Source organism: Coenobita brevimanus, chromosome 74 (assembly GCF_032717465.1).
Source record: "Coenobita brevimanus isolate Jiangsu-jjx chromosome 74, ASM3271746v2, whole genome shotgun sequence".
Taxonomy (NCBI): Eukaryota; Metazoa; Arthropoda; class Malacostraca; order Decapoda; family Coenobitidae; genus Coenobita; species Coenobita brevimanus.
This window is the reverse complement of record NC_137027.1, coordinates 4206420-4233964: the sequence shown is the minus strand read 5'-3', so window position 1 is coordinate 4233964 and position 27545 is coordinate 4206420. Positions and strand designations below refer to the sequence as shown.

At 42.6% G+C, this 27545-nt stretch overlaps 1 protein-coding gene across 1 annotated transcript in view; it reads left to right on the top strand.

Annotated features, from left to right (window-relative positions):
* The window catches only part of Abcd1 (ATP binding cassette subfamily D), a 99305-nt gene that overhangs the window by 44234 nt on the left and 27526 nt on the right, over positions 1–27545 (top strand). Inside the window, exons 4-6 of the mRNA XM_080278753.1 lie at positions 9179–9288; positions 21026–21197; positions 22098–22226. Of these exons, the coding sequence (XP_080134879.1) occupies positions 9179–9288; positions 21026–21197; positions 22098–22226 (411 nt within the window). The remainder of the gene's footprint in view (positions 1–9178; positions 9289–21025; positions 21198–22097; positions 22227–27545) is intronic.

Here is a 27545-nt window from a genome sequence, read left to right as displayed (position 1 = left end):
GCTCTTGCCTCTCCTGACATTGAGAGGACTCTCCCTACGTGCTAAGGGGTCTTTGTATGCAGCATGTGTTAGGAGTGTAATGCTGTATGGTAGTGAGACCTGGGCAGTGAAGGAGGAAGATATTCGCCGGCTCAAACGTACAGAAATGACAATGATTAGGTGCATGTGCAGTGCGTCCCTGCGTCCAAGGCCTGGAGGGGCTGGGTTTACGATGGAAGAGTTGAGAGGTAGGATGGGACTGGAGTGTATTGGTGTTGTGATGAGGAGAGGTAGATTGAGGTGGTTTGGACATGTGGAGAGGATGGGGGATGATAACTGGGTGAGGAAGGCGAGAAGTGTTAATATTGGGGGTGGGGTTATGAGGGGTAGACCGAGAAAGACATGGGACGAGGTCATTAAGTGTGACCTTTGGGTTAAGGGACTGAACAGGGAGGCTGCAATGGATTGTGCAGCGTGGAGAGCCGCCATTAGGTGACCAAGGCTGACACATGCAAGCATGTTGGAACCTTTAAAAACAAAACAAAATGAAACAATATATATATATATATATATATATATATATATATACAGTATATATATATATCTATATATATATATATATATATATATATATATACAGTATATATATATATATATATATATATATATATATACAGTATATATATATATCATTCATTCATTCATTGCCAGATGCCATGTATCCCAGACGGGGTGGCCAAGGGCTTAGAGTTAATTGTTTTACAGGGAGGGGCACTAATCCTCCACCAACCCCACTTGACACATAGGATATATATATATATATATATATAATAATCCCTCTACGATCCGATGAAATAGAGCCAAAGGCATGTCCAGAAAGTGGTCCCGTCCGGAAAGTGGGCCCCAGCCTCCTGGATTTGTACTTATGGACCCTAACCTACCCTGACTCAGAAAAACACCTATACAACTCCATACTGGACGTGCATATCACCTATTTAAGACCCAATTCACACCAATAAGGGACATAAAAGACTGAAGTAAATGCAAAAGAATCAGAGAATGAGGTTTTAGAGGTGAGTATATACAATATTAAACATTCTGGGTACTTACAACAAGTTCCTGGCTTCTGGACAGGTACTTATGGTCCCTAACCTAGCCTAACTCAGAAAAACACCTCCCTACTGCACATGCATAGCACCTGAGACCCAATTCACACCAATAAGGGACATAACAGAGTGAAATGAGGTTTTAGAGGTAAGTATGGAAAATACAGTACAATATGAAACATTCTGGGTACTTACAACAAGTCCCTGGCCATCTATATGAATAACCTGTCTCCTCTCAGACTCTGACAGTAAAAAGGAGTACCTGAAGCACCTGCAGTACATTGTACATGAAGTCTTGCACTGAAGTTAGTCATTTGCACTCAGAATTCCATTCTCTTAACACTGTGCACTCTAATCTTTCTCGCACTCCATTGTACCATAATGAAATAAGTGTTGCACTCTGCATTTAAGTTTTTGCACTCATAAATCCATTTTCTTAACACTACACACTCTAGTCTAATTTGCGCTCCGTTGAACATCAATAAAATCAGTGTTGCACTCTGCAGCTAAGTCTTTGCACTCAGAATTCTAATTTCTTAACACTAAGCACTGTTTTTTTCACTGCACAACACTAAATTCCCATGTAGTTTAGTGGCGAGTTCTTGCTGTTTATTCACTGTCAGAGTCTGAGAGTAGCTGATGCAGGTGGCCTAGGGGTGCATCACTGGGACGTGGCAATGGACTACTCACTGCAGATGACTCTGAAGAGAGGCACAAACCCATGTCCAGTGGCGACTCCACTGTGCCTGATGTGCTGGGCTGTGGCTCAGAGGATGAGGGCCTGTCTTGGGGAGGCAATGGTGTGAAGCCAGGGCTGGGCACAGCGTGGGTCATGGGTCTGAAAAACCTGTCAATGGTTGATTGACACAAGGAATGATGATTTTGGCGATTAATGATGCGCTGCATGAAAGTGCGCACTTCCTCCATAAGTCCCAAGGGCTCCATCTCCCTGTTGCAGTCCGGGTGTTCCTGGTAGTCGAGAACGAACTCTACGTGTTCCCGGAGTGCGCTCAGCTTGGCGATGGCTGGGGAAGTGTCACGCTGAGAGGAGTCCGCATCATCATCGCTGTCCTCGTCGGAATCTTCGAGCTGGGTACTGACCCCTGTAACTGAAGATGCGATCTCGATATCAGGCATGGTCTGATACCCAGGATTGCCCTCGTCGTCATCCAACCACTCACGCACTTCGTCCACATCAACATCGTCGCCATGCGCACGTAGACGTGCATGGAAGTCATCCACATCAAAACCTAGGAAATCGTGCTCCACATCCTTTCCGAAAAGCAGAAGAGACCAACCATTTTCTAGAGTCTTGACAGGGACTTCCTTCCATGCACTGGCCCAGTTGTAGATTGCAGACTTGATGTTGTAGCGGTGAAGGTTTTCAAAAGTCCGCTGGCCTCGCGTGTCCTGTCCCTCCATGCGCTCCCCCTCGTCCTCGAGAACAACCATCACCTCGTCCAGGAACTTCTGTCGGTAGAGCGGCTTCGTTGCCACGATCACTCCTTGGTCCATTGGTTTGATAAGAGCAGTCGTATTAGGTGGCATAAACATGCACCTAAGGCGGCCATTCTCAGCCACCAACTCCTTGTCGCATGGGTGGGCAGGTGCATTATCGAGGAGAAGGAGGGATTCCCGGTTTCTCCGTCTGATAATGGATGACCTCCCTGACGAAATGGCGGTGAAACCTCTCTTTGAAGATCCGGGCAGTGAACCATGCCTTCAAAGAATGGTACCAAACGACAGGAAGGACATCCATCACCCCACGAAGACACCGAGGCTGCTCTGCACGGCCAACAATAATGGGCTTAAGCCGGTGCATGCTGTTAGCATTGGCACAACACAAAGCAGATATCTGTTGTTTGGAGAGCTTGTGGGCAGGTACACGCTTCTCCGTCTCCTCGGCTAGAGTGTTCGTTGGCAAAGAGCGATTGAACAAACCAGTTTCATCGGCGTTGTAGACTTGACCGAGAGTGAGGCCCTCCCTGTCGAACAAGCCCTTCACCTTGTGCTGAAACTCTTCTACTCCATCCTCATTGGCGTCCAAAGCTTCGCCATGAGACTCACGGGTGGTAAGGCCATGTTGTAACTTGAATGCGAAGAGCCAACCCTTGGATGTCTTGAAGTCTTGGGTGTTGTGAAGCCTTGCGAACTTCTCAGCAGTAGCCTTCAGCTCCATGCCGTGCACCAATACACCAGCAGCACGTTGTTGTCGAATCCAAATCAACGTGGAGTGGTCGACTTCAGCATACTGGGGAGTAAACATCATCTTCCTCTCCACATTGTGTTTGTTCTTCGATGAGAAGTCAGCCGTGTACTGCATGAGTTTGTCGTGGGATCTCTTGATATCAAACAAAATAGATCGGGCCAGATTGAATTCACAGAGGATGCATGAGGTTGACCATCCCACGTCCACCTTGTCCAATATCTCCCTCTTCTTCTCCAGAGTCAAAACCACTCTCTTCCTCTTCTCAGGCGGCGGGGTCATCATCACACTCACTAACAAGAGGCAGAAGAGCAGTAGCAGAGCCTGCAGCAAGTTGGGAACCACCACAAAAGCGAGCACATGGGCGGCCATGATGGTGAGCATGCACTCACAACAAGAGACGAGCGGTAAGTTGGGAGGATGCAGGGGCGCTCTGGCGGACAGCAGTGGAACTACGCACCAAAACACAGCTGGTCTGCGCTGCGTGCGCCGAGTTCAAATTACGGGGAAAAAAGTCAGATTTTTTTCCGAATTTTTTGCAATTTTGGGTCAGTTTTGGGAATACTGAATCCCAGGACCACAATGTCCGGTAAGTGGAGTGTTCGGAAAGTGGGCGTCCGGATAATATATACATATATATATATATATACAGTATATATATATATATATATATATATACAGTAACCCCTCCAATATCCGGATCAATAGAGCCATAGGCAGGTCCGGATAGTGGTCCTGTCCGGATATTGGGCCCCAGCTTATGGACTTGTACTTATGGACCCTAACTCTGAAAAACACCTATACAACTCCCTCTGGACATGCATTGCACCTATTTAAGACCCAAATCACACCAATAAGGGACATAAAAGACTGAAATGAATGCAAAAGAACCATAAAATGAGGTTTTAGAGGTGAGTTTATACAATATTAAACATTCTGGGTACTTACAAGTCCCTTGCTCTTGGACTGGTTTGAACCGCCAGTTTGCAGTCCACAGTTAATCCTCTGCACTCTAAATTCTAATTTCTTAACACTGCACAACACTGTAAATTCCCGTGTGTTCTAGTGGCAAGGTATTGCAGTTTATTCACTGTTTATTCACAAAAAACAAGCACCTGTGGCTTGCACTGTTATGAGTATCTGCTCTCCATCGGAGTTAAGCTGTGACTGTTGATGTTGGTGGGGTAACAGAGTTGCCAGATCGCAACAGCCACATTACCAATCTCCTCAACTTTCATTGTCAAATATAACTTTTCATTACCAAATTCGTAAAGCTAGCATATACAGTATTCTTCACTAATTATATATACAAGTGGAAATACATGTAATCACTCTTCTTATAACTAACACCATGTTGATTATTTTCACACTATGTAGGGTAGCAGATTAATCAGAGAGAGCAAACAATCCACCATCTCCATCCTGTGTATCCTCATACATGTGAAAAATCCATTTGGTAATGCATTATTCTAATTCATTACCAAACGAATTTTTCATTACCAAATTGGCCCACACTTGGTAATGAAAAATACCAAATGGCAACCTGACAGGGGAGGGGGGAGGGGGAGGAAGGAAGGGGTGAAGGGACCATGGTGTAACAGCTGTTTGGCGCCAGGCGGGAATTTCAAATTATGGGAGGGAAAAAAGTCATATTTTTTTCGAATTTTTTGCGGTTTTTGGCCCATTTTGGGAATATTGGATCCCAGGAGGATTATGTCCGGTTAGTGGGGATGTTCGGATATTGGGCGTTCAGATATTAGAGGGATTACTGTATATATATATATATATATATATCTATATACAGTATATATATATATACATATATATATACTGTATAGGTATATAAAGGATAAAAAACACCATACTTTATCATTCAGTAATGTATTTATTTACTTACTGACATATACAGTAAACCCTCATTATACGATGCCTCTTTGTACGATATTTCGCTTATACAATGTCAAAATTTTAGTACCCCATGCCCACTATACAATGGGAACGATTTGCAACAACGATGGATCATCCGCGGCTCAGTGAACAGCGAATGTGCAAACGCAACAAAAACGTCCTCACACTGTCGGCATTAGACCACACACACTTGTCCACCGGTCCAGCCTCATTAGCCAGCCCTGCCCAGCCAGGCAGTTCTGACATTGATGAGTGAGGGCTGTGAGTCCCTATGACTGTGAGGCCAAGTCGGGACAATTCGCCGTCAGGACGATTCCCCATCATTTATTTACGTATCAGTTTATTTAGCAAGTACACTAGTTTTTTAATTATGTAAGTTATAAAAGTGATGGTGGTTTATTGTTTATATATTAAATGTAAAATATGGCATCAAGTCATGGGCATTAAATGAAAAATAATAATATATTGAAACGTGAATCAGCTGATTTATGATTGATCCTTCATCTTAGCATAAGGCTACATACGAGACATTGGCATTTATATAAATGCCTGATTACCTTAAGTGAACGATCGACATACTTTGGAATTATACAAATAATCTTCTTGTTAAGTCTGTATAAATGTTTTGGGATATTGCGCCATCAAGTCAATTCGCCATCACAACAATAACAAGACAATTCGCCATCGGGACTTTTCGTCGTCAGGATGATTCCCTGTCGTTTATTTTCATACCAGTTTATTTAGGAAGTACACTAGTTTTTTAGAAATGTACTTGAACCTCTTCAAAGTCGTTTTAAAATATACCCAGGATGTTGTAGTACCATTGGAAATTAATGAAAACAGCTGTGGGTGATGCTAGAACATAATTCAAAGTCTACTACAGCAAGGTTGAAACAAGTTAAATATTGTCTAAAAGTGCAGCTTACAAATGATATCCAAAGCCAATGCTATTGAATGAAAATAGACTTTGATAGATCCCCCTGAGAATTAGTTATTAAAGTATCAGTTAATCAGTAATAAGTATATTTATAGAATGACGGAGAATTGTCCTGATGGGGAACGTCCATATTATGACGACGAATTGTCGACTTCATGGCAAATTGTCTAGGAACCACATAAACAACCGTTGCTTGCTTCAGTAAAGGTAAGATCTACTGTATACTGTAGTTTTCATGCTTTTTTTCCCTTTATTCACTATTAATGTGTTACTTTAAATGTTTAAACATAAGGATATTTCATATATGTGAGTGCTAAGGTGTGTGTATGTGAGAGTTTAGGCACATCTGGGAACGTATCCCCATTGACTCCATGTTATAATGGGATTGCTATACGATGGATTGCTTTACGATGGGGTTTTCAGGAACGGAACTCTATCGTATAACAAGGGTTTACTGTACTCATATACAGTACTTACACACTGTATTTTTTTTTTCACAACAACAAATTATTGTGAAAATGAAATACAGCAAATTATATGGTTGGTCTTAATCTATGTCGAAAGAGTGTTAGCGGTTGATTTCAATTGGATGAATCCTGAGTGAAAAGAGTGCAAGCGGTTTGATATCGCTTGGACGAATCCTGAGTCAAAAGAGTGTGAGCAGTTGCATTCTTCACCGGGCCCTTCGTATGAAAGGGTTAACATATGGATATGAGACTATAGTGTGACATGGAAATGAAAAGTCAAGAGTAAGAGCAGTGCATTTGGGACTGCTGAGGAATGTATGTGGAGTACAGAGAGTGGATAGGATACAAAATAATATGATTCATGAAGGACATGGAGTGAGGAAGTCTGTGGACACCAGAATTGAAGAGAGTGTACTGAGATGGTATGGTCATGTGGAGAGAATGGATAACAATAGAATAGTGAAAAAAGTATATCTGAGCAAATTTGCAGAAAGGAGGAGGCAAAATAGGCCAAGGAGAAGATGGAGGGATATGGTGGATGAATGTGAGGCAGAGAGGTATGGAAGTCGGTGAGGCTATGGAACTGACAAGAGATCGAGCTGACTGCATGAATGTTGTGAGAAGAAGTGCATGATCAGGGATTTGGCATCCCTTTTTAACGTGACAGCATCCAGATTGACTCTATCAGGTACGTTTATGTGAAACTACAGAATGTGGTGAAAGTTTTTGGCGTATCAGATAGAGCCAGGATTCCTGGGGCTTGAATGATGAGTGAATGGAAGTGTGGCACATTGAAGTGGGCAATCTTAGGCTGCCTGGACGTTGCAATTCCTCACCCTGTCCTAGGGTGGGAAAGGAAGTCCAGATGATGATGATGATGTACAAGGTGATGCCCTGGAAAGAGGAAGTTATAGAGGCATAAAGCCTTTAGACCAGATAATGCAGGTAATGGAGAGAGTTCTGGAAGGTATGATTAGAGAAAGAGTGAATATTGATGAGAAGCAGTTTGGGTTTATGCCAGGCAAAGGGATCATTGATATCATATTCATTGTTCGACCGCTTCAGCAAAAATATTTATGAAAGAAGAGGGAACTGTACTTTGTTTTTGTTGATTTGGAGAAGGCCTTTGACAGAGTCCCCAGAGAGGTGGTGAGGTGGGCAATGAGAAAGCTTGGGATCAAGGAATGGCTGGTTAGGGTCATTGTGTATGTGGGTGCTCACATCCAGGTAAAGGTGAATGGAGATTTAAGTGACTAGTTTTCTGTGAATGTTGGTGTGCATCAGAGGTCAGTCATGAGCCCCTTGTTGTTTATCAAGGTGCTTGGAGCCCTCTCACGTGACTTCAGAAATAGACTCACGTGGGAGATGTTGTATGCTGATGATTTGGTGTTGGTTGGAGAGAATAAAAGGGAGACTGAGGAAAGATTTAGGAAGTGGAGAGATGGTATGGGGCACAAGGTCTCAAGCTCAAATGCAAGTAAAACGAAAGTGATGGCATCTAGAGCTAGGGACGGTGCTGACAAAGAAGTGCGAGAGTGGCCATGTGCGATTCGTTGAAAGGGCGTGGGAAGTAATTCCATCTTGTGCAGCATTTGTGGTAAATGGATGCATAAAAGATGTAGTGGTATCAAAGGTAGACTGTGAAATAATGCCGATTTCGTTTGTGCAGTGTGCTGGGGAGAGCATGTAGAGATTGTCCAGCATGAAAGAGCTGATCTTGCTGGAGAGTCACAAAAGTGTTTGGAGGAGTTTTGTTATTTGGGGGGACATATTATGTGCTGGAGATGGTGTTGGAGCTAGCTGTGTGACCAGGGTAAGGAGTGGTTGGAGGAAGTTCAGGGAGCTGTTGCCTCACCTAACACTGAGAAGGCTCTCCCTCCATGCTAAAGGATTGTTGTATGAAGCATTTGTTAGAAGCATAATGCTGTATGGTAGTGAGACCTGGGCAGTAAAGGAAGAGTATATTTGTAGGCTCAAACTTACAGAAATGACAGTGATTAGGTGTATGTGTAGTACATCCTTTAATGTGAGGCCTGAAGGGGGCTGGGATTGTGATTGAAGTTTCGAAATGAGGTATGGGACCGGAATGCATTGATGTTGTGATGAGGAGGGATAGACTGAGTTTTTTTTTTTTGACATATTGAGAGGATGGAAGATGACAGTTGGGTATGGTAGGTGAGAAGTGTGAACGTTGAGGATAGGGTTGTGAGAAGCAGACCAAAGAAGACCTGGGATGAGATCGTAGAGTGTGACCCCAAGGATAAGAGACTGAATAGAGAGGTTACCAGAGATCGAGCAGCATGGAGAGCTGCCATTAGGCGACCAAGGCCAGTGCATGCAAGCATGTTTTAGCCTTTATAAAGGAAAGGAAATGAAACAAAAAGATATATCCTAGGCGCAGCATACATGGATTAATGGAACACAAATTGAAGAAGCTTTTCATTAGATGATAGAATTGTAACACCAGTACAATGTTTTAAACCAATGTGCAGTTGCATCAGTAGATTTTGGTAAGCTGTAGTGATAGAACTGTAAAACTTATAAGAAACTGAGCATGTGTGTTTTGTCCCTGCAGGTGAGCAGGCTGATGGAGGTGTGTCAGACCGGACACAGTACTTCACGACAGCCAAGAACATGTTGGTGTCAGGTGCAGACGCTGTAGAACGACTGTTTACGTCTTACAAGGTTTGGACTTATGGGATCATATACAGTAATGAAAAAAAACAACAGCAACAACAACTACAATAATAAGGTTCTCTGACCCTGTGAGGGGCTTATTTTTGTAGTTGTTGTTGCTGCTGCTGTTGTTATTGTCTTGGTCGTGGCCTTCATTAGGGACTCAGGGCTGTTCGGCTAGACTGCCTAGGGAACAACAACTACTACTACTACTACAATAATACTGATAAAAATAGTAATAAAGTAGGTGTGCGGTTTCTGCCTGTACATTCAGAGATGTCATGGAAACTGCATACCCAGTCTTGAGATATGTATGCTGATTTAGTTGAAATGCAAGTGCTCACTTTTCCTGTATTTCTGTTTACTTTTATTTTTAGGAGGGGGACTGATCCCCCCAAGAATCATTAGGGGGGCCAGTCACACTCCCCAAGTGTTGGAATATGGATGAAAGTTGATTGTATGACATGGACTAAAATATCTAAGCCATATCTGCCCTTCTTTCACTATTTTTGAGAATTTTTACTTGGGTGATAGAGGGCTGACCACTAAAAATTGTGGTTGGATGATTGTACTTAGTGCAAGACCTCTAGGGTAATCAGATGAACATACTTGGGAAGTTTCATTCAAATCTTCCATAATTTCTGATTGTTTTTATTTGTAGGAGGGGGGAGGGGGCTGACTTCCTCCAAGAATCATTAGGGAGGTTGCTTTCCTCAAATATTGCATTATGTATGAGAGTTCACTGTTCAACATGTACAGTACTAATATGGTGTACTAAGATGTCAAAGCCATGTCTGCTATCCTTCCCCAATTTTGTATCCTTTTTAAGTTTTGGATGGTGGCTGACCCACCGCCCTAAAAATAATGAGACTTTTTCTATAGTGGAAGACATTGTCTCAGACAAACTGATCTGAGAAATTTCATTGAAAGCTTTGTGCTCCCTTCCCCATATCTGATCATTTTTGTTTTTGGGATGGGGGCTGACCCCTCCAAGAATCATTTGGGATAGATTATGCTCTCCAAATATTACAGATGAGAGTTCATTGTACAACATGTGCTAAGATATCCAAACGATATCTGTCTTTGCTTCACTGTTTCAGAGAATTTTTAATTTGGTTCCCTGAAAATCATGGTTGGAAGATTGTACAGTACATCCCCACAGTACGCGAGTTCCGAGTACACGATCCCCCTTGTACATGAGGACCTTTTTTTTTTTTTTTTCCTTCTTTTTTTTTTTTTTTTTTTTTTTATTAGTACGCGAATTGAACTCCTTGTAAGCGAGATGGGCAGCGAAGAGTGGCCCAAATCCGGGTTTACCCCTAGCACACGATATATTGCCCCCCAAAGAAGCGATAACAGGTAAAGGTCTATCTATCTATCTACCTATTGCCAGACGTTGTAATCCCGTAAGGGGTGGCCATTTGACTTTGAGTTATTAGTTTTACGGGGAGGGGCACTAACCCTCCACCAACCCACTTGTTGACACAAAGGGAGCACGTATGGGTTGGTTATATGGTTACCACCCAGCGTTGTAAATGGTTTCCTGGCTTACAGGAAACCATTTGGCTTGTCACTCAATGTAAAGCAACCTGTAAAGGAAAGAAGAGCAATAAGAAGTGACAGGAAAGATGGGAGATATTGGAAGAGAGGAGGACATGCACAGAAAAAGAATGATAAAGGCTATGGAAGAATTAGGCAGCTCTGCATCAAGTGAGTGGATGATGGTTGCCACCACCTGCCACCAATGATTTACCTAGTAAAGCCATAATCTTGTAGGTTTGCTTTATCTTAGGTAATATGTCTTAGATAGTTTCCCTGTATAGTACAATACTTAGGTCTGAAAGGCATCTCAAGGGTTGCCCATGAAGGGGGGTGCTGCCCATATGTAATTTTTCCCATAAGAATTCCTAGTACGCAACGTCCTCTGCTGCCCATATAGGCACGTACTAGGAGGATGTACTGTATATACAGTAGTGGAAGATCTTCAAAGCAGCCTGGCAAACTCACCTTAGAAGTTTCCTTCAGATCCATCAAATAGCCTAGGAGGAGTTAAAGCACAGACAGAGTGAATCTCGTACAAAGGTGTAGGGCGCATTTCTGAAAATTATACCATCCAGCTTTGCAGGATTGAGAATAATCATTCACTCATTCATCATCTAATCCAGTGTTGCTCTATGAGGAACGGAGGAGCCCAGGGCTAGGCAAGTTGGTCCTGACATTTAAGATGAGAGTGACTAGCCTCACTCATCCCTGAATGACATTATATGAACAATAAACCCCAACCATCCTTTGGATATGAACCTGCACCAGCTCAATCCAATTGGAGCACCTTAATTTGCCACTAAACCATTAGGCGCCATAATTTAGTTATATGGTTATCACCAAATGTAGTAAATGGTTTCCTGGTATACATGAAACCATTTGGCTTGTCTCTCAGTGTAGAGTCACCTGTAGGCAGAAGGAAGAAGAAGGAATGTATGAAGGAAAGACAGAAGAGGAAAGAAGAAAGGAAAGGACAGGCACCTGAGCACAGCACTACATCGAGGGAGTGGATGGTGAACGCCCCCACCTACCATATATCGATGAGAATAATAATAATAATAATACAGTAATCCCTTGGTTACTGCACTTTTGGTTATAGCAGTTTTCGTTATCACTGCACGGTGAAAATCAGCACTCATGCCGTTATCGTGCATATTTCGACTCAAAAACATAATTATTGGGCATCTGAGCAGGTTTCTGCCAACAATGATGGTTCAGTGTCTGGTTTTTTATGGTTTTGGGAGATTCAAAGATGAGTCCCTACTCTAGGAGTTAAACCCAGGTGGTGACCACTAACTCTTCCCCTTATCCTCAGAACCCCTTACCCCAAGCATGGTATGTGTTTCTTTCTCATTGTGCTCTTATCATCACTTTCTGGTAATCTAACCATGCCTATATGTGTTTCTGATAACATAACTGTATGTATGAGGGCGGACCCCAATATTCCTGAAATAGATTGATAGTGTGAGATAAAGAAATAGTTCCCCATTATGCCAGTAGGCACCACTTGTGTGTTGTCTGGTAAGTCATTCTGGCACATGACATCGCACTGAGAGGACTGAGTCTGTATTTCTGTTGTTTTTTCATTGTTTGTGCACATGGCCTGCTGTTATCATCCTCAAACCACTATGGCAGATTTGAGTTAGCAAAGAGTGTGCATTTAATTTTGTTTTTTGCTCAGGAACAATTACAGCTGAGGAAGTGACAGTGCTTGAGCAGGGTTTCAAGGAGCAGGCAATTAAAAAAAAATATATGAGAATGGTAAACGTGTTGTAAGAAAGGCAACATGTTAGTCCAAGACTCTCTACATCCTGGCCATCCTGTGACCTCTCGAACAATTGAATACATTGAGAAAATTCAACAGTCAGTCTTGGAAGATTGTCATCTCATTATTGATGAACTAGTGGATGCCACAGGTGTTTCTTGGAGTTCAGTCCAGCAAATTTTGACCGATGTAGTGCTGCTCTCGGGTGTCTGCCCTTTCCTCTCCCTCTTCCTTCTTTCCTTCCTTCCTCTTCTGTCTTTCTTTACTTATTCTCTCCTCCTTCTTCGTACGGGTGAGTTTACCCTTCCACTCTGTCTTTCTTTCCTTCATTCTTTCCTCTTCCTTTTGCCTATGGATGACTACACTGAGTGACAAGCCAAATGGTTTCCTGTACACCAGGAAACCATTTACTGCACTGGGTGGTAACCATATAACCAAATTATGGTGCTTGGTGGTTTAGTGGGCAATTATGGCACTCCAGTCGCATTGAGCCGGTGAAGGTTTATATCCAAGGGGAGGTTGGGGTTTATTGCTCACATAAATGCCACTCAGGGATGATTGAGGCTGGTCACTCTCATCTTAAACATCAGGACCAACTTGCCTAGCCTCAGGCTTCTACACTCCTCATTGGGCAACATAGGATTGGATGATGGATAGATGGATGAATGTGCGTCAGGACTTCAAAGAAAAGGTGAGAAATGACACAGAACTTCTTTCACATGTCATTATGAGTGACAAAACCTGGGTTTATGGGTATAACCTTGAAACCAAGCAGCACTCCAGTCAGTGGAAGACACCAACATCTCAAAAAAAAAAAAAAAAAAAAAAAAAAAAAAAAAAAAAACGTGTATAGTCCAACATCGAGACAATGTTGGTCTTGTTTTTTGACATTAAGGAAGTTGTCCATAATGACTATGTTCCCAGTGGACAGACTGAGAACCAGAAGTTTCGCAATACAGTGCTGAGATGTCTGCAGGAAAGTATCAGGCACAAACTTCCAGAGAAGTGGCACACCCAGAAATGAATCTTGCATCATGACAGTGCCCCATCACACACCGTGTTGTCAGTTCAGCAACTTTTGGCCAAAAACAACATCATTTTTGTTCCACACACCCAGTACTCACCAGATCTCACTTCCTGTGATTTTTTTCTTGTTACACAAGATTAAGTTACTACTGAAGGCAGAAGAGTTGAAAACTAAGAAGAAATCTAGGAAAAATGCAGGAGTCTCTGGACTAGGTGACTAAAGACAGTCACAGTAAGTGTTTCCAGGAATGGGACAAGTGTACAGTGTCTTAAGGGGAGTACTTTTAACCCCTTAACCGCGGGCATGTCGGATGTGTGCACAGGGTCCCTTGTCCAGTAGGCTGGAATTCTGTTCTTTCGTATAATACCCATCAAAAGGACCAGGGCAAAAAATAAGAACATTTCTGAAAGGGAGACAGGGTAATCATATATGATAGAATGCTTGCTCCTTGTTCCCAATCTTTCACTCACGGCACTGGCTGCTTGCAAAACGGTTGGTTTGGTCAACTATCTGCTCCACGAAAGCCTCACTAAAAAACGGGTGGAAAAAATCCAGCCTGGTGGATATTAGGGTGAATCCCGGGAGCAATGCAGCCAGCGCGCCCCTGCTCAGTGAAGGGGTGAATGAGGGGAGAAAAATCACTCCCATCCTCCCAATTCCATCCCACAAATCCCTCGTCCCCATCGTCCCCATCAGCACCTTCATCTGGGTGGGGAGGAGATGCTGGTGGAGGAGGTTGGGGAGGAGTGCGGAGGGCTTCCCCACTTGCACTTCTCTTCCCTCGGCCTTTACCCTTTCCCTTACCCTTACGGCCTTGAGGAACATTAGGGGGCTGTGGGGATGAAGTTTGGGAATATTGGGGAGCATAAGACGTGCTGGGGAGTGGTTCCTCCCCACCTTCCCCCTCCATCACAACAACACGTGATTTTTCACGCACTCTCACTCGCCCACGTGTTAGGGAATATTGGGGAGCATAAGACGTGCTGGGGAGTGGTTCCTCCCCACCTTCCCCCTCCATCACAACCCCATGTGATTCAGGACGCACCCTCGCTCACCCACGTGATACACCCTGCCACCTCACACCACCACGGGAGAACGATGACTCACTCCCACCACTCTCACTTTCCATACTCCTCCCTGCACTTTCCCTTTCACTCCCCACTCCCTCCACGGCACTTCCTACCTCCCCAAACAAAAGACTAGGCCCATACCTGCTCGTCCGACGTGGTGTGCGCTCGGGGCCATATATGGAAACCTGAGTGTGTGCTTGATCATAATATCAACATGCGCCTGGTGGACCAGTCAGACTCCATGATATCCACTGTCGAGTGTGCTAGGACCACGATGAAGTGGTACAAGAAACTATTCTTTCACCTGCTTGACATTATTGCCCTGAATTGCCACCACCTTCACGCCATGACAACAGGAGTTCAGGAAACCTTTGAAGGGTTTGTGAGGGAGCTGACATGAGAGATTGTTGCAAGGTATGCAATTGAAAGGCCCCAACACCGCACCCGCAGAGCCCCAGGTGCCCACCCTCCCCTGAGATTATCCGCCTGCCATTTCCCCACTCCTATACCTCCCCAAGCAAATAGACCTAGGCCCCAACGCAGGTGTCACGTGTGTAGCAATTCCTGGGTGAGACCCACCACTCAGAGAAAGGACACCCACTGTGAGTGCTTTCAATATGATGTGGGTCTGTGTATTCACCCATGTTTCAGTGAGTTTCACACGTTCCTGCACTTCTGATAAGGTGTGAATGCGATAGGATGCTGATACCCTGAAACAAATGCGACAAACAGACGCTCAGTGTAATTATAAGGCCCGTAGATCTGTAAATAGTAGTATGGAAGTGGAAACAGGTGTAATATAAGTGGAAAATTATTATGTAAGTGTATGAATATCTAAGTGGAAACATACCTTGCAAGGGTATTTTGATGCGATATTCAGACGCTCAGTGGAATATATAAGGCCCGTAAATATGTAAATAGGAGTCTACAGGTGAACACGGGTGTAATATAAGTGGAATATTAGTATGTAAGTGTATGAGTATTATCTAAGTGGAAACATACCTTGCGAGGGTATTTTGATGCGATATTTAGACGCTCAGTGGAATAAATAAGGCCCGTAAATATGTAAATAGGAGTCTACAAGTGAACACGGGTGTAATATAAGTGGAATATTAGTATGTAAGTGTATGAGTATTGTCTAAGTGGAAACATACCTTGCGAGGGTATTTTGATGCGATATTTAGACGCTCAGTGGAATAAATAAGGCCCGTAAATATGTAAATAGGAGTCTACAAGTGAACACGGGTGTAATATAAGTGGAATATTAGTATGTAAGTGTATGAGTATTATCTAAGTGGAAACATACCTTGCGAGGGTATTTTGATGCGATATTTAGACGCTCAGTGGAATAAATAAGGCCCGTAAATATGTAAATAGGAGTCTACAAGTGAACACGGGTGTAATATGAGTGGAATATTAGTATGTAAGTGTATGAGTATTATCTAAGTGGAAACATACCTTGCGAGGGTATTTTGATGCGATATTTAGACGCTCAGTGGAATAAATAAGGCCCGTAAATATGTAAATAGGAGTCTACAAGTGAACACGGGTGTAATATAAGTGGAATATTAGTATGTAAGTGTATCAGTATTATCTAAGTGGAAACATACCTTGCGAGGGTATTTTGATGCGATATTTAGACGCTCAGTGGAATAAATAAGGCCCGTAAATATGTAAATAGGAGTCTACAAGTGAACACGGGTGTAATATAAGTGGAATATTAGTATGTAAGTGTATGAGTATTATCTAAGTGGAAACATACCTTGCGAGGGTATTTTGATGCGATATTTAGACGCTCAGTGGAATAAATAAGGCCCGTAAATATGTAAATAGGAGTCTACAAGTGAACACGGGTGTAATATGAGTGGAATATTAGTATGTAAGTGTATGAGTATTATCTAAGTGGAAACATACCTTGCGAGGGTATTTTGATGCGATATTTAGACGCTCAGTGGAATAAATAAGGCCCGTAAATATGTAAATAGGAGTCTACAAGTGAACACGGGTGTAATATAAGTGGAATATTAGTATGTAAGTGTATCAGTATTATCTAAGTGGAAACATACCTTGCGAGGGTATTTTGATGCGATATTTAGACGCTCAGTGGAATAAATAAGGCCCGTAAATATGTAAATAGGAGTCTACAAGTGAACACGGGTGTAATATAAGTGGAATATTAGTATGTAAGTGTATGAGTATTATCTAAGTGGAAACATACCTTGCGAGGGTATTTTGATGCGATATTTAGACGCTCAGTGGAATAAATAAGGCCCGTAAATATGTAAATAGGAGTCTACAAGTGAACACGGGTGTAATATGAGTGGAATATTAGTATGTAAGTGTATGAGTATTATGTTGGTCGAAACATTCATTGCGAGGGTATTTTCATGCGATATTCTTACGCTCACTAGAATAAATAATGTCAGTAAAAATGTATAGTGCAGAATAGGGTGTAAATGGGTGTAATGTAAGTGGTAAAGTATATTGGGATTGAAGAAATAAAGTAAAAGTGGAAACACGAGTGTTAGAGAGTGTGCTTGCTACGAGAATATGCGCTAGCATTTCGCTAAATGCCCTCGTAATGAATGTAAATAATTGAAAACGTTTACAGTGGTGGAAGAAAGGTTCAATGTAAAGAAAAAATTATTATGAAAGTGATAGAACAATGTTGTATGTTGAAACACGAGTCGTAGCGAGTGCGCTGAGTATGCATATGTGCACAATACTTATGCTACATGTCATCGTAATGAATGAAAACAGCTGAAAACATTTACATACAGCACAAAATGGTAAAATGGCATTGAAACAGTAGTATACAAGTAGAAAAAATGATGTGTTGATTGAAACAAGAAACGTTGCACATAGCGTTTTACCAATCGGACCAAACTCGCTATGCTCGCATGAAGGTACAATGCTTATTTTTCATATGTATGTCATTGATTTTCATTATATTGTTATTCTTATTGTTTATTAGTTCAAATTCAATAAATGTAGAGGTATTGTTTGTTGTTTCTCCCAAAATTACCTACCATAGAAAACATGAGTGCCTCACATGTCAGTGTTAGAATATGATACCTGGCGCGGGGGACCTCACCTGTTCTGACCAGTTGTAGACCACAGTAAGCACTTTCTTTGTGATTTTCCTTTGTTTCTCAACTAAAGCGGAAGTTTTAGCCAAAAAAAATTTTTTCCAAAAATGGTCAGGACTGGGAGGTGTCAGAGGTGCGAAAGTGCTCGGGACGTGACGGGTTAAATAGGTTTAAATAAGTACTATGCATGTCTGGTAGGGAGTTATTTAGGTGGCTTTCAAAATTAGGCTGGGTTAGGGTCTATAAGTACCAGTCCAGCAGTCAGAGGCCCACTTTCTGGACATGCCTTTGGCTCTATTACATCGGATAGTGGAGGGATTACTGTATTATCACTTTTGATGTTGTACAGGTATACCCCAGTTTAACGATGCAATTGGTTATGTAAAAACTCATCTTTAGACGGGGTATCGTATATTGGGATGGAGTTAACATGTAAAGTATAGGGATGCAGTTTTCAGCCTTGGGTTCCCCCTCAACCAAGTCCTAAACCCCACCCAAATGAGTCCAAAAACAAGTTTAAAGCCAATGTAAATGGCCTAACAGCTGTAAAAGAAGCTAACCAAAGCCTAACACTTGTAAATAACTCACTAAAACCAACAAATAAAATCTGAAACTTGTCAAATATGTCTGGAAAAAATCAAGGTTTCGTAAACTGTACCCCAAAATGACAATGTTCACCCCACCTGTGGCCAAAACATATTAACCTAAGTCTAAAAACAGTTTAGAAATAAACTTAAACACACAAGTTTAGTCTATAATATCATCAAAATTGGTATGGTAAGAAAAAATCAAAACCTGCCATTAAACCAGGGCTTGGCCATCATTAGGCAGGTTATGGTGGTATTTCTACCCCCTTCATTAAGCCGGGTGTATTACATCTAGGGGTATCGTATATTGAGGTGTACCTGTACATGGTAGCGTTTCCATCACCTCAGTCATCTCATAACATGTGCACACAGTGCCTACTTGTGACTGGATTGTTATGGTGCTTACTTTTTTCACAGCACTGTGCTAATCATAGTACCTAAGGCACTTTTGTTTAGGCCAAATTTATGGTGAGATATGAATAATGTTTTAACTGTGTCAAAGAAGAAAGGGCTTCTTAACCACAAGGGGGGAAAGGAAATGTTTATTATGGGTGACCAGATACTTGTTAGGATGTTCAGTCAGTACCAGATAAATGCAGTTGTCAGTTTTAGATACTGTCCTTGTTTGCAGTCATTTAATATGAGAGCTGATTTGGGAAATGAAAATGTCAGTAGTTTCATAAAATATAGTATGTAAACTTTTGATGTGTTTGAACTGTATTGCAGTATTTTCCACACTTCTGTGCTCATGATGGGGCAACACAGGATGGGATGATGGATGGATTGATGGATGGATGGACTAACTCAGATTTAAACCTAGATCTTGATATATGATAGGATAATGAGTAAACACAGGTATGTTCCACTCCTATGAACAACAACATTGGCAGGCACTTGATGCATTGCTGTACCTGTTTCTGGGTTATGAGGAAGAGGGTTTATATTATTCATATAGTTATGCCTGTGAAATGGAGTCTGGATTGCAGGGGCATGAATAGCGAGAGAGTGAGTGTTAGGTCTCCATTGCAGTGGGCAAGCTGTTGTGTAGCTCTCCCTTGATCATGTTTTTCTTTTGCCTTTGCTTTCTGGATCCTATCTTACTCACTGGTGGAAAAAGGGTTTGGAATGGCAGTGGTTATGATGATTATGACTTAGCTTAAGTATGGTAAACCAGCAAAGTCCTTACAGTATATCATCATCATCATCATCTAATCTTGTGTTGCCTCATGAGTTGTGTAGGAGCCCGGGGCTAGGCAAGTTGATCCTGACATTTAAGATGAGAGTGACCAGCCTCATTCATCCCTGAATGACATTACGTGAGCAATAAACCCCACCATCCCTTAGATATAAACCTGCACAGGCTCAGTTCGATTGGAGTGCTTTAACTCTCTCATACACGAGGGCTTGGTAAAAAATCCAACCACTCGCACTTTTTTGACACAGGTTGCGTCCAAGTGAAATCCAACCACTCGTACTTTTTCAAAGCAGGTTGCATCCAGCCATACAGGTTGCAGTATTTTTTTATCACAATTTTCAGCTGCATCCTAACCTCAGTGATTTTGGTAAAAAGACAATCTTCATCAGTGGAGTGTTTTGTGATGTATGAGCAGTGTTTATAGTTGAATGTTTTTCATGGCTTGTAAAGTGATATTTGTGATATAAATCTGTGTGGTGTGGTCAAAGACTTAAGATATTTCTGTTCCATATGCCATAAAAATCTTTCTAATAGAGCTAGAAGTGTCATATTTTAACGAAAATCATCGCAAATAAATGCTCTACGACTGTGCCTGCCCTCCTCTCTTCCTATTTCTCCCATCTTTCCTGTCACTACTTATTGCTTTTCTTTCCGTTACAGGTGGCTTTACATTGAGTGACAAGCCAAATGGTTTCCTGTAAGCCAAGAAACCATTTACAATGCTGGGTGGTAACCATATAACCAAACCATACGTGCTCCCTACGTGTCAAGTGGGTTGGTGGAGGGTTAGTGCCCCTCCCTGTAAAACAAATAACTCAGAGTCAATGGCCACCCTGTACGGGATTATGGCGTCTGGCAGTAAATAGATAGATAGAACTTTTTCTCAACAAGCATTGACAGAATGTTTATATATCAGAGAGAAATCAGCATTGAATAAATGAGTGAACAATAAAATGTGGTATTTTTTTTTTTCTTTAATTTTTTTTCATTCATTAGGAAGATCATTTATTCATTTATAACATGTAGGAATTTCATAACAATACAGTTGTAATGGGCAGAGGAGAAACTTGAATGGAAACATTTTCTGCTGTCGCGCACATTGCTGAGTGAGGAGTGTGTGGCATGTAAGGTCTGGGTCAGCCTGTGGGGGTCATCCAGTATTCAGAAGCGGTTGATGCAGGCTGTGGTGAAAGAGTTTGAGGGGGTTGATTACGAACTAAACCACGAAGTGCCATAATTTGATTATGTGGTTACTATGCAGTGCAGTAAATGGTTTCCTGTTGTACAGGAAACCATTTCTTTTGTCACTCAGTGTAGAGTCACCTGTAGACAGAAGGAAGTGGAAAGAGTGAAGGAAAGAAAGACAGAAGAGGATGAATGGAAAGAAGGATTATATTGTATTTTTTCTTTATTTACTGTATAGACCAACTGTGTACATGTGAATGAATATTAATTTTTGCTATATTTGCAGGAAATTGTGGAGTTGGCAGGGTATACGGCTCGAGTGGGCAACATGTTAAGGGTATTCAAAGATGTTCAGCATGGCCATTACATCCGACCCTCCGTCCTCTCAAATGGACAGGATGATGAGAAGCAGCATGTTCCAGTCCTCACCTTCCGCCATGGGGTCCCGGTTATCAGTGGTACATCCACACTTATTGATGTCTTTAACTACTTCAGTCTGGTGATGCTTTATTTATTTTTTTCATGCTAGCTCTAGACAGTGTTATTCAGCTTTTAGGAGAGTTCTTATAGTGATGGAGTTTGTGCTGCTACTGTTAGACCCAGATTCATCCAAATGTGAAGCCAGTGAACTGCAGGAAACTAGCCACTCACAGGGTAAATGAAGGGTTTGTGTGACTTATTTTATTTGAAAAGTTTCTCAAAAGCTTAGTAAAATATTCTAGCAGCAGCAAGAATAAAATGAAAAATATGTCCTTAGATTAAAGGAGTTAGTTAATTAGAATTCCTTAGTCAAGTGGTGTCATTGATTGCACATATGTTTCAGTCATATAATACCATCAGGGGAAGTAGACTGGTCATCTAGCTACCCTTAAGTGTGCTGAAGTGCAGTACCATTTCCTTGGGCCTTCACACTTTTAGAGGGGAAATGTGGGATTGGCTATTATCATTGTAATATGATTACAGTTTTGTTTTTCTTAATACTTCCAGATTAGTTAATTCTCCCCTGTTGATGGCTTAGATGAATTGCGATTGATTGTGAGGCCCATTTCATGGACTTTGTTGTTTGATGCTCATAAATACCGTATCTTTGTATTCTGCTTCACGCCGTATCATAAATTATAATCATGGTTGAAATGGTAATGATGAGGTTTTGATTTAATGTAGCAATTGTAATTTGTAACTTCTTACACAGTGATTAAGAACTGATAGATGAGTAGTAAAGACTGATATTTATTTTTACTCGTGCCATTTCATGTTCATGTTATGCATGAGTTACAATAATGTTTATATGAATGCATATGAAGATTGCACAGTAGTTAGAGGAAGATGTGTTAATGCTAAGAGCTCCCTTGTTACAGGCGTGGTAACGGAAAGCTGTGATGGAACTATACTGATGGAAGATGTACCAATTGTGACACCCAATTGTGACGTTGTGGTGCCTTCACTCAGCCTCACTGTCACGCCTCACGTGCACCTGCTCATCTCAGGTTTGTCTCACACTGCACACCACCTCACACATTCCATGAGTCTTAGTTTTCTCTCCATCCCATCCTCTCTCTGAATAACAAGCTGGTTCCGTTCATACATTACAGATACCCCACTGCTGGTGTCTCCTCCCACCATCTGCATCATATGTCTCATTGCCTCCCAGTGTTATGGGTAATTTTTACAAGTAATTTCTCCCCTGCTTCCTCATACTTTGCATAACAGATTTCCTTTCCCTCCCTTCTTTCAACACAAGTCATTTCTAATCCCTTCCTGCATCATAGATAGCCACATCCTCTCTCCATCCAGCACTGGAGTTTTCTTGAATCTCCTCTGCCAGTCTGAGCCACATTGTTTATAATTACTGATCTTTGCCTTGTCTTAGAGTGACATGAAAACTGCTGACATTCAACAATTTTAATTACTTTGCTAAATTGTGCCAACTCTCTAAGCACAGCTTTTTGAACCATAATATATATATATATATATATATACACAGTATATCCATCCATCCATCCATCATCCAATCCTACACTGCCCCATGAGGAGTGTAGGAGCCCGGGGCTAGGCATTTGGTCTCGACATTTAAGATGAGAGTGACCAGCCTCACTCATCCCTGAGTGGCATTACAAATCAACCCCAACCATCCTTTGGATATAAACCTTCACCGGCTCAAACCGACTGGAGCGCAATTAATATCCACTAAACCACCAGGTGCCAAAATTTAGCTATATGGTTACCACCCAGCGTAGTAAATGGTTTCCTGGTGTACAGGAAACCATTTGGCTTGTCACTCAGTGTAGTCACCCACAGGCAGAAGGAAAAGGAAAGAATGAAGGAAATAAAGACAGAAGAGGGAGTGTAAAGTCACCCGTAGGCAGAGGGACAAGGAAAGAAAGAAGGAAAGAAAGACAGAAGAGGATGGAAAGAAAGAAGGATGGAAGAGAGGAAAGGGCAGACACCTGAGAGCAGCATTACATCGAGTGAGTGGATGATGAGCACCCCCACCTACCAGATATATATATATATATATATATATATATATATACAGTATATATATATATATATATATATATATATATATATATATATATATATATACAGTATATATATATATATATATATATATATATATATATATACAAGCAGGTGTACCTGGCATTCCCCCTCCCCCTCCTTATTTATCTTCCTCCTCGTGTCCCTTATCCGCATCTCATCTCTCTCTCTCTCTCTCTCTCTCTCTCTCTCCTTCATCCTTCTTTCATTCCCCTTCCTTATTTATCTGACTCTTACTACTCTGCCCCCCCTCCCTCAAACCATCGGTCTTTTTGGTCTTAAAATCTTCCGTAGGTCATAAGACCAAAAAGATGAATTCTCCAGTCTTATTTGTTCTAGTTCAGTCTTTCTTTCTACTCCAGAAAGACCATGTACCTCTTGTGCTTTTGAAGAGGGATTATAAGAGGTCCAGGAACTTTCTATTTCAGCTTTCACAAACTAACATGCAGTACTTGTGCATACTTCTTTACTATCACTGGTGACCTAAAATACCGTATTTGCTGGTGTATAGGGCGACTCTTGAACCTCATAAAAAAAGGCCCAAAACTGGGGGTCGTCCTAAACACAGGGTATAAAATCCTAACCTCTACATCCTGTGGTTATGGGATCTATAGACATATTAGGGAACATCGCCAAACACTCACCTTGACCCTTGTTTCCCTGAATATAGTACATACAGGTCAAAACCTGTTTAAATTACTAACATCATTATTAAACACAACTTGTTTTCTATATGAAGGCACACTTTTATAAAAAAAATATCTTCCGTGGATACGGCCATGAAGACATAAGAGAGAGGAGTAACCTGTTGAGCCCACGCCATGAACACATGGGTTGTTTACAAATTACCACCAAGCACAGGGTTGCCAGATCTGAAGCAGGGCTCATTACCAACAGTGATAGACAATAGTGACGTTGCTGTTATTGCTGGTGGATTAACCCACCGTTATTGCTGGTGGATTAACCCGCCGTGTGCCAGTGTCGTTTTAAAACGGTCTGACATAATGCCGCGGCCAGTGCCAGTGCCGTTTTAAAACGGTCTAAAATAAAAAACTTCACTGTGACCACATTTTTCAAGATTTGCGGGTAAAAATTGGCAGGCATGTAAGGTAACTGTTCCTCTACCATCCCCCAGGCTGTCAAGGCCATCCACTCACTTGCTCCCCCCCTCATGCTCGCTCTGCCTCACTCTGCCTGTGTGCCTCACCCAATGCTGTACATAGTGAGGGCATTTTGTAAATACAGTAATCTCTCCACTATCTGACGTAATAGAGCCATAGGCATGTCCTGAAAGTGGTCCTGTCCGGATAGTGGGCACCAGCCTCCTGGACTTGTACTTATGGACCCTACCTCAGAAAAACACCTATACAACTCCCTGTGGACATGCATAGCACCTATTTAAGACCCAAATCACACCAATAAGGGACATAAAAGACTGACATAAATGCAAAAGAAGCATAAAATGAGGTTTTTGAGGTAGGTTCATACAATATTAAACATTCTGGGTACTTACAAGTCCCTGGCTCCTGGACTAGTATTTATGGACCCTAACCTAGCCTAACTCAGAAAAACACCTCCCTACTGCACATGCATAACACCTAAGACACTACATAGTCACACCAATAAGGGACATAAAAGAGTGAAATGAGGTGTTTGAGGTAAGTATAGTATGGAAAATACAGTACAGTACAGTATGACACATTCTGCCTACTTACAGCAAGTCCATGGCCATCTCGATGAATAACTGCCTCCTCTCAGACTCTGACAGTAAGAAGGATTTTCTGAAGCACTTGCAGTACATTGTTCATGATCTTGCACTTAACTTAGTCATTCGCACTCAGAAGTCCATTCTCTTAACACTACCCACTCTTGTCTTACTTATGCTCCATTGGAACTTAATAAGTGTTGCACTCTACACTTTAAGTCTTTCCACTCATAAAACCAATTTCAAAACAAATCACAAGTTTATTTATGTTAAATTTAGTCCAAAAATTTTGTCTTTTCACTCAAATTTCTACGTTCTTTACAAAATTGTATGCACTGTTTTTCTTTCACTGCACAGCACTAAATTCCCATGTGGTCTAGTGGAGAAGTTCTTGCCGTTTAATCACTGTCAGAGTCTGAGAGTATTGCTGGCAGGTGACCTAGGGGTGCGTCGCTGGGTCATGGTGATGGCGTACCCACTGCAGACGATTTGGAAGATAGACGCAAACTCATGTCAAGCGGTGACTCCACCATGGCTGATGTGCTGGGCTGTGGCTCGGAGCATGAGGGCCTGTCTTGGGGAGGCAACAGAGTGGAGCCAGGGCTGGGCACAGCGGGGGTCACGGGCCTGAAAGAGCTGTCAATCGTTCATTGACGCAAGGAACAATGATTCTGACGATTTATGATGCGCTGCCTGAAAGCACGCACTTCCTTCACAAGTCCCAAGGGCCTCATCTCCCTGTCGCAGTCCTGGTGTTCCAGGTAGTCCAGAACGAACTCTAGGTGTTCCCGGAGTGCGCTCAGCTTGGGGATGGCTGGAGTTGAGTCATACTGAGAGGAGTCCGCATCATCGTCGTCGTTGTCGTCGGAATCTTCAAGCTGGGTACTGACACCTGCAACTGAAGATGCGATCTCGATATCAGACAGGGTCTGATACCCAGGATCACCCTCGTCGTCATCCAACCACTCACGCACTTCGTCCACATCAACATCGTTGCCGTGCACACGTAGACGTGCATGGAAGTCAACCGCGTCGAAACCTAGGAAATTGTACTCCACATCCGTTCCTAGAAGCAGACGAGACCAACCATTTTCTAGAGTCTTGACAGGGATTCCCTTCCATGCACTGGCCCAGTTGTAAATTGCAGACTTGATGTTGTAGCGGTGAAGGTTTTCCAAAGTCCGCTGGCCTCGCGTGTCCCGTCCCTCCCTGTGCTCGTCCTCGTCCTCGAGAACAACCATCACCTTGTCCAGGAACTTCCGTCGGTAGAGGGGCTTCGTTGCCACGATCACTCCTTGGTCCATTGGTTGGATGAGAGCAGTAGTATTAGGTGGCAGAAACATGCACCTAATGCGGCCATTCTCAGCCACCAAGTCCTAGTTGCACGGGTGGGCAGGTGCATTGTCGAGGAGAAGGAGGGCCTTTACCTGGTCGCGTGGGATTCCCAGTTTCTCCATCTGGTAATGTATGACCTCCTTGACGAAATGGCAGTGGAACCAGTCTTTGAAGATGTGGGCTGTGAACCATGCCTTCAAGTAATATTACCAGATGACAGGAAGGACATCCATCACCCCACAAAGACACCGAGGCTGCTTTACATGGCCAACAATAACGGGCTTAAGCTGGTGCATGCCGTTAGCATTGGCACAACACAAAGCAGATAGCCGTTGCTTGGAGAGCTTGCGGCCAGGTACATGGTTCTCCGTCTCCTCGGCTAGAGTGTTCGTAGGCAAAGAGCGATAGAATAAACCAGTTTCGTCAGCGTTGTAGACTTGACCGAGAGTGAGGCCCTCCCTGTCGATCAAGCCCTTCTCCTTGTGCCGAAACTCCTCTACTCCATCCTCGTTAGCATCCAAAGCTTCGCCATGAGACTTATGGTTGGTAAGGCCATACCGTAACTTAAATGCGAAGAGCCAACCCTCGGATGCCTTGAAGTCTAGGGCGTCGTGAAGCCTTGCGAACTTCTCAGCAGCAGCCTTCAGCTCCGTACCACGTACCATCACACCAGCAGCACGTTTGCTGTCGATACCAAATCAACTTGGAGCGGTCGACTTCAGCAAACTTGGGAGTAAACATCATCTCCCTCTCCACGTTGCGTTTGTTTTTCGACAAGAAGTCAGCCGTGTACTGCATGAGTTTGTTTCGGGATCTCTTAATATCAAACAAAGTAGATCGGGCCAGGTTGAACTCACGGAGGATGCGTGAAGAAGACAATCCCGCATCTACTTTCTCCAATATCTCCCGCTTCTTCTCCAGAGTCAGTACCACTCTCTTCCTCTTCTCAGGCGGCGGGGCCATCATCACTCACACGAAGGAGAGGCACAAGAGCAGCAGGAGTGCCTGCAGCCGGTAAGGCACCACCACAAAAGCGAGCACGTGTGTAGCCATGATGACGAGTGTTCACTCACGACAAGAGACAGGCAGAAAGTGGGGAGGATGCAGGGGCGCTCTAGTGGACATCGGAGGAATGACACACCACAACAAAGCTGTCCCGCGCCACGCGCACCAAGTTCAAATTACGGGCGTGTTTTTTTTTTTTTTTTTTTTTTTTTTTTTGATC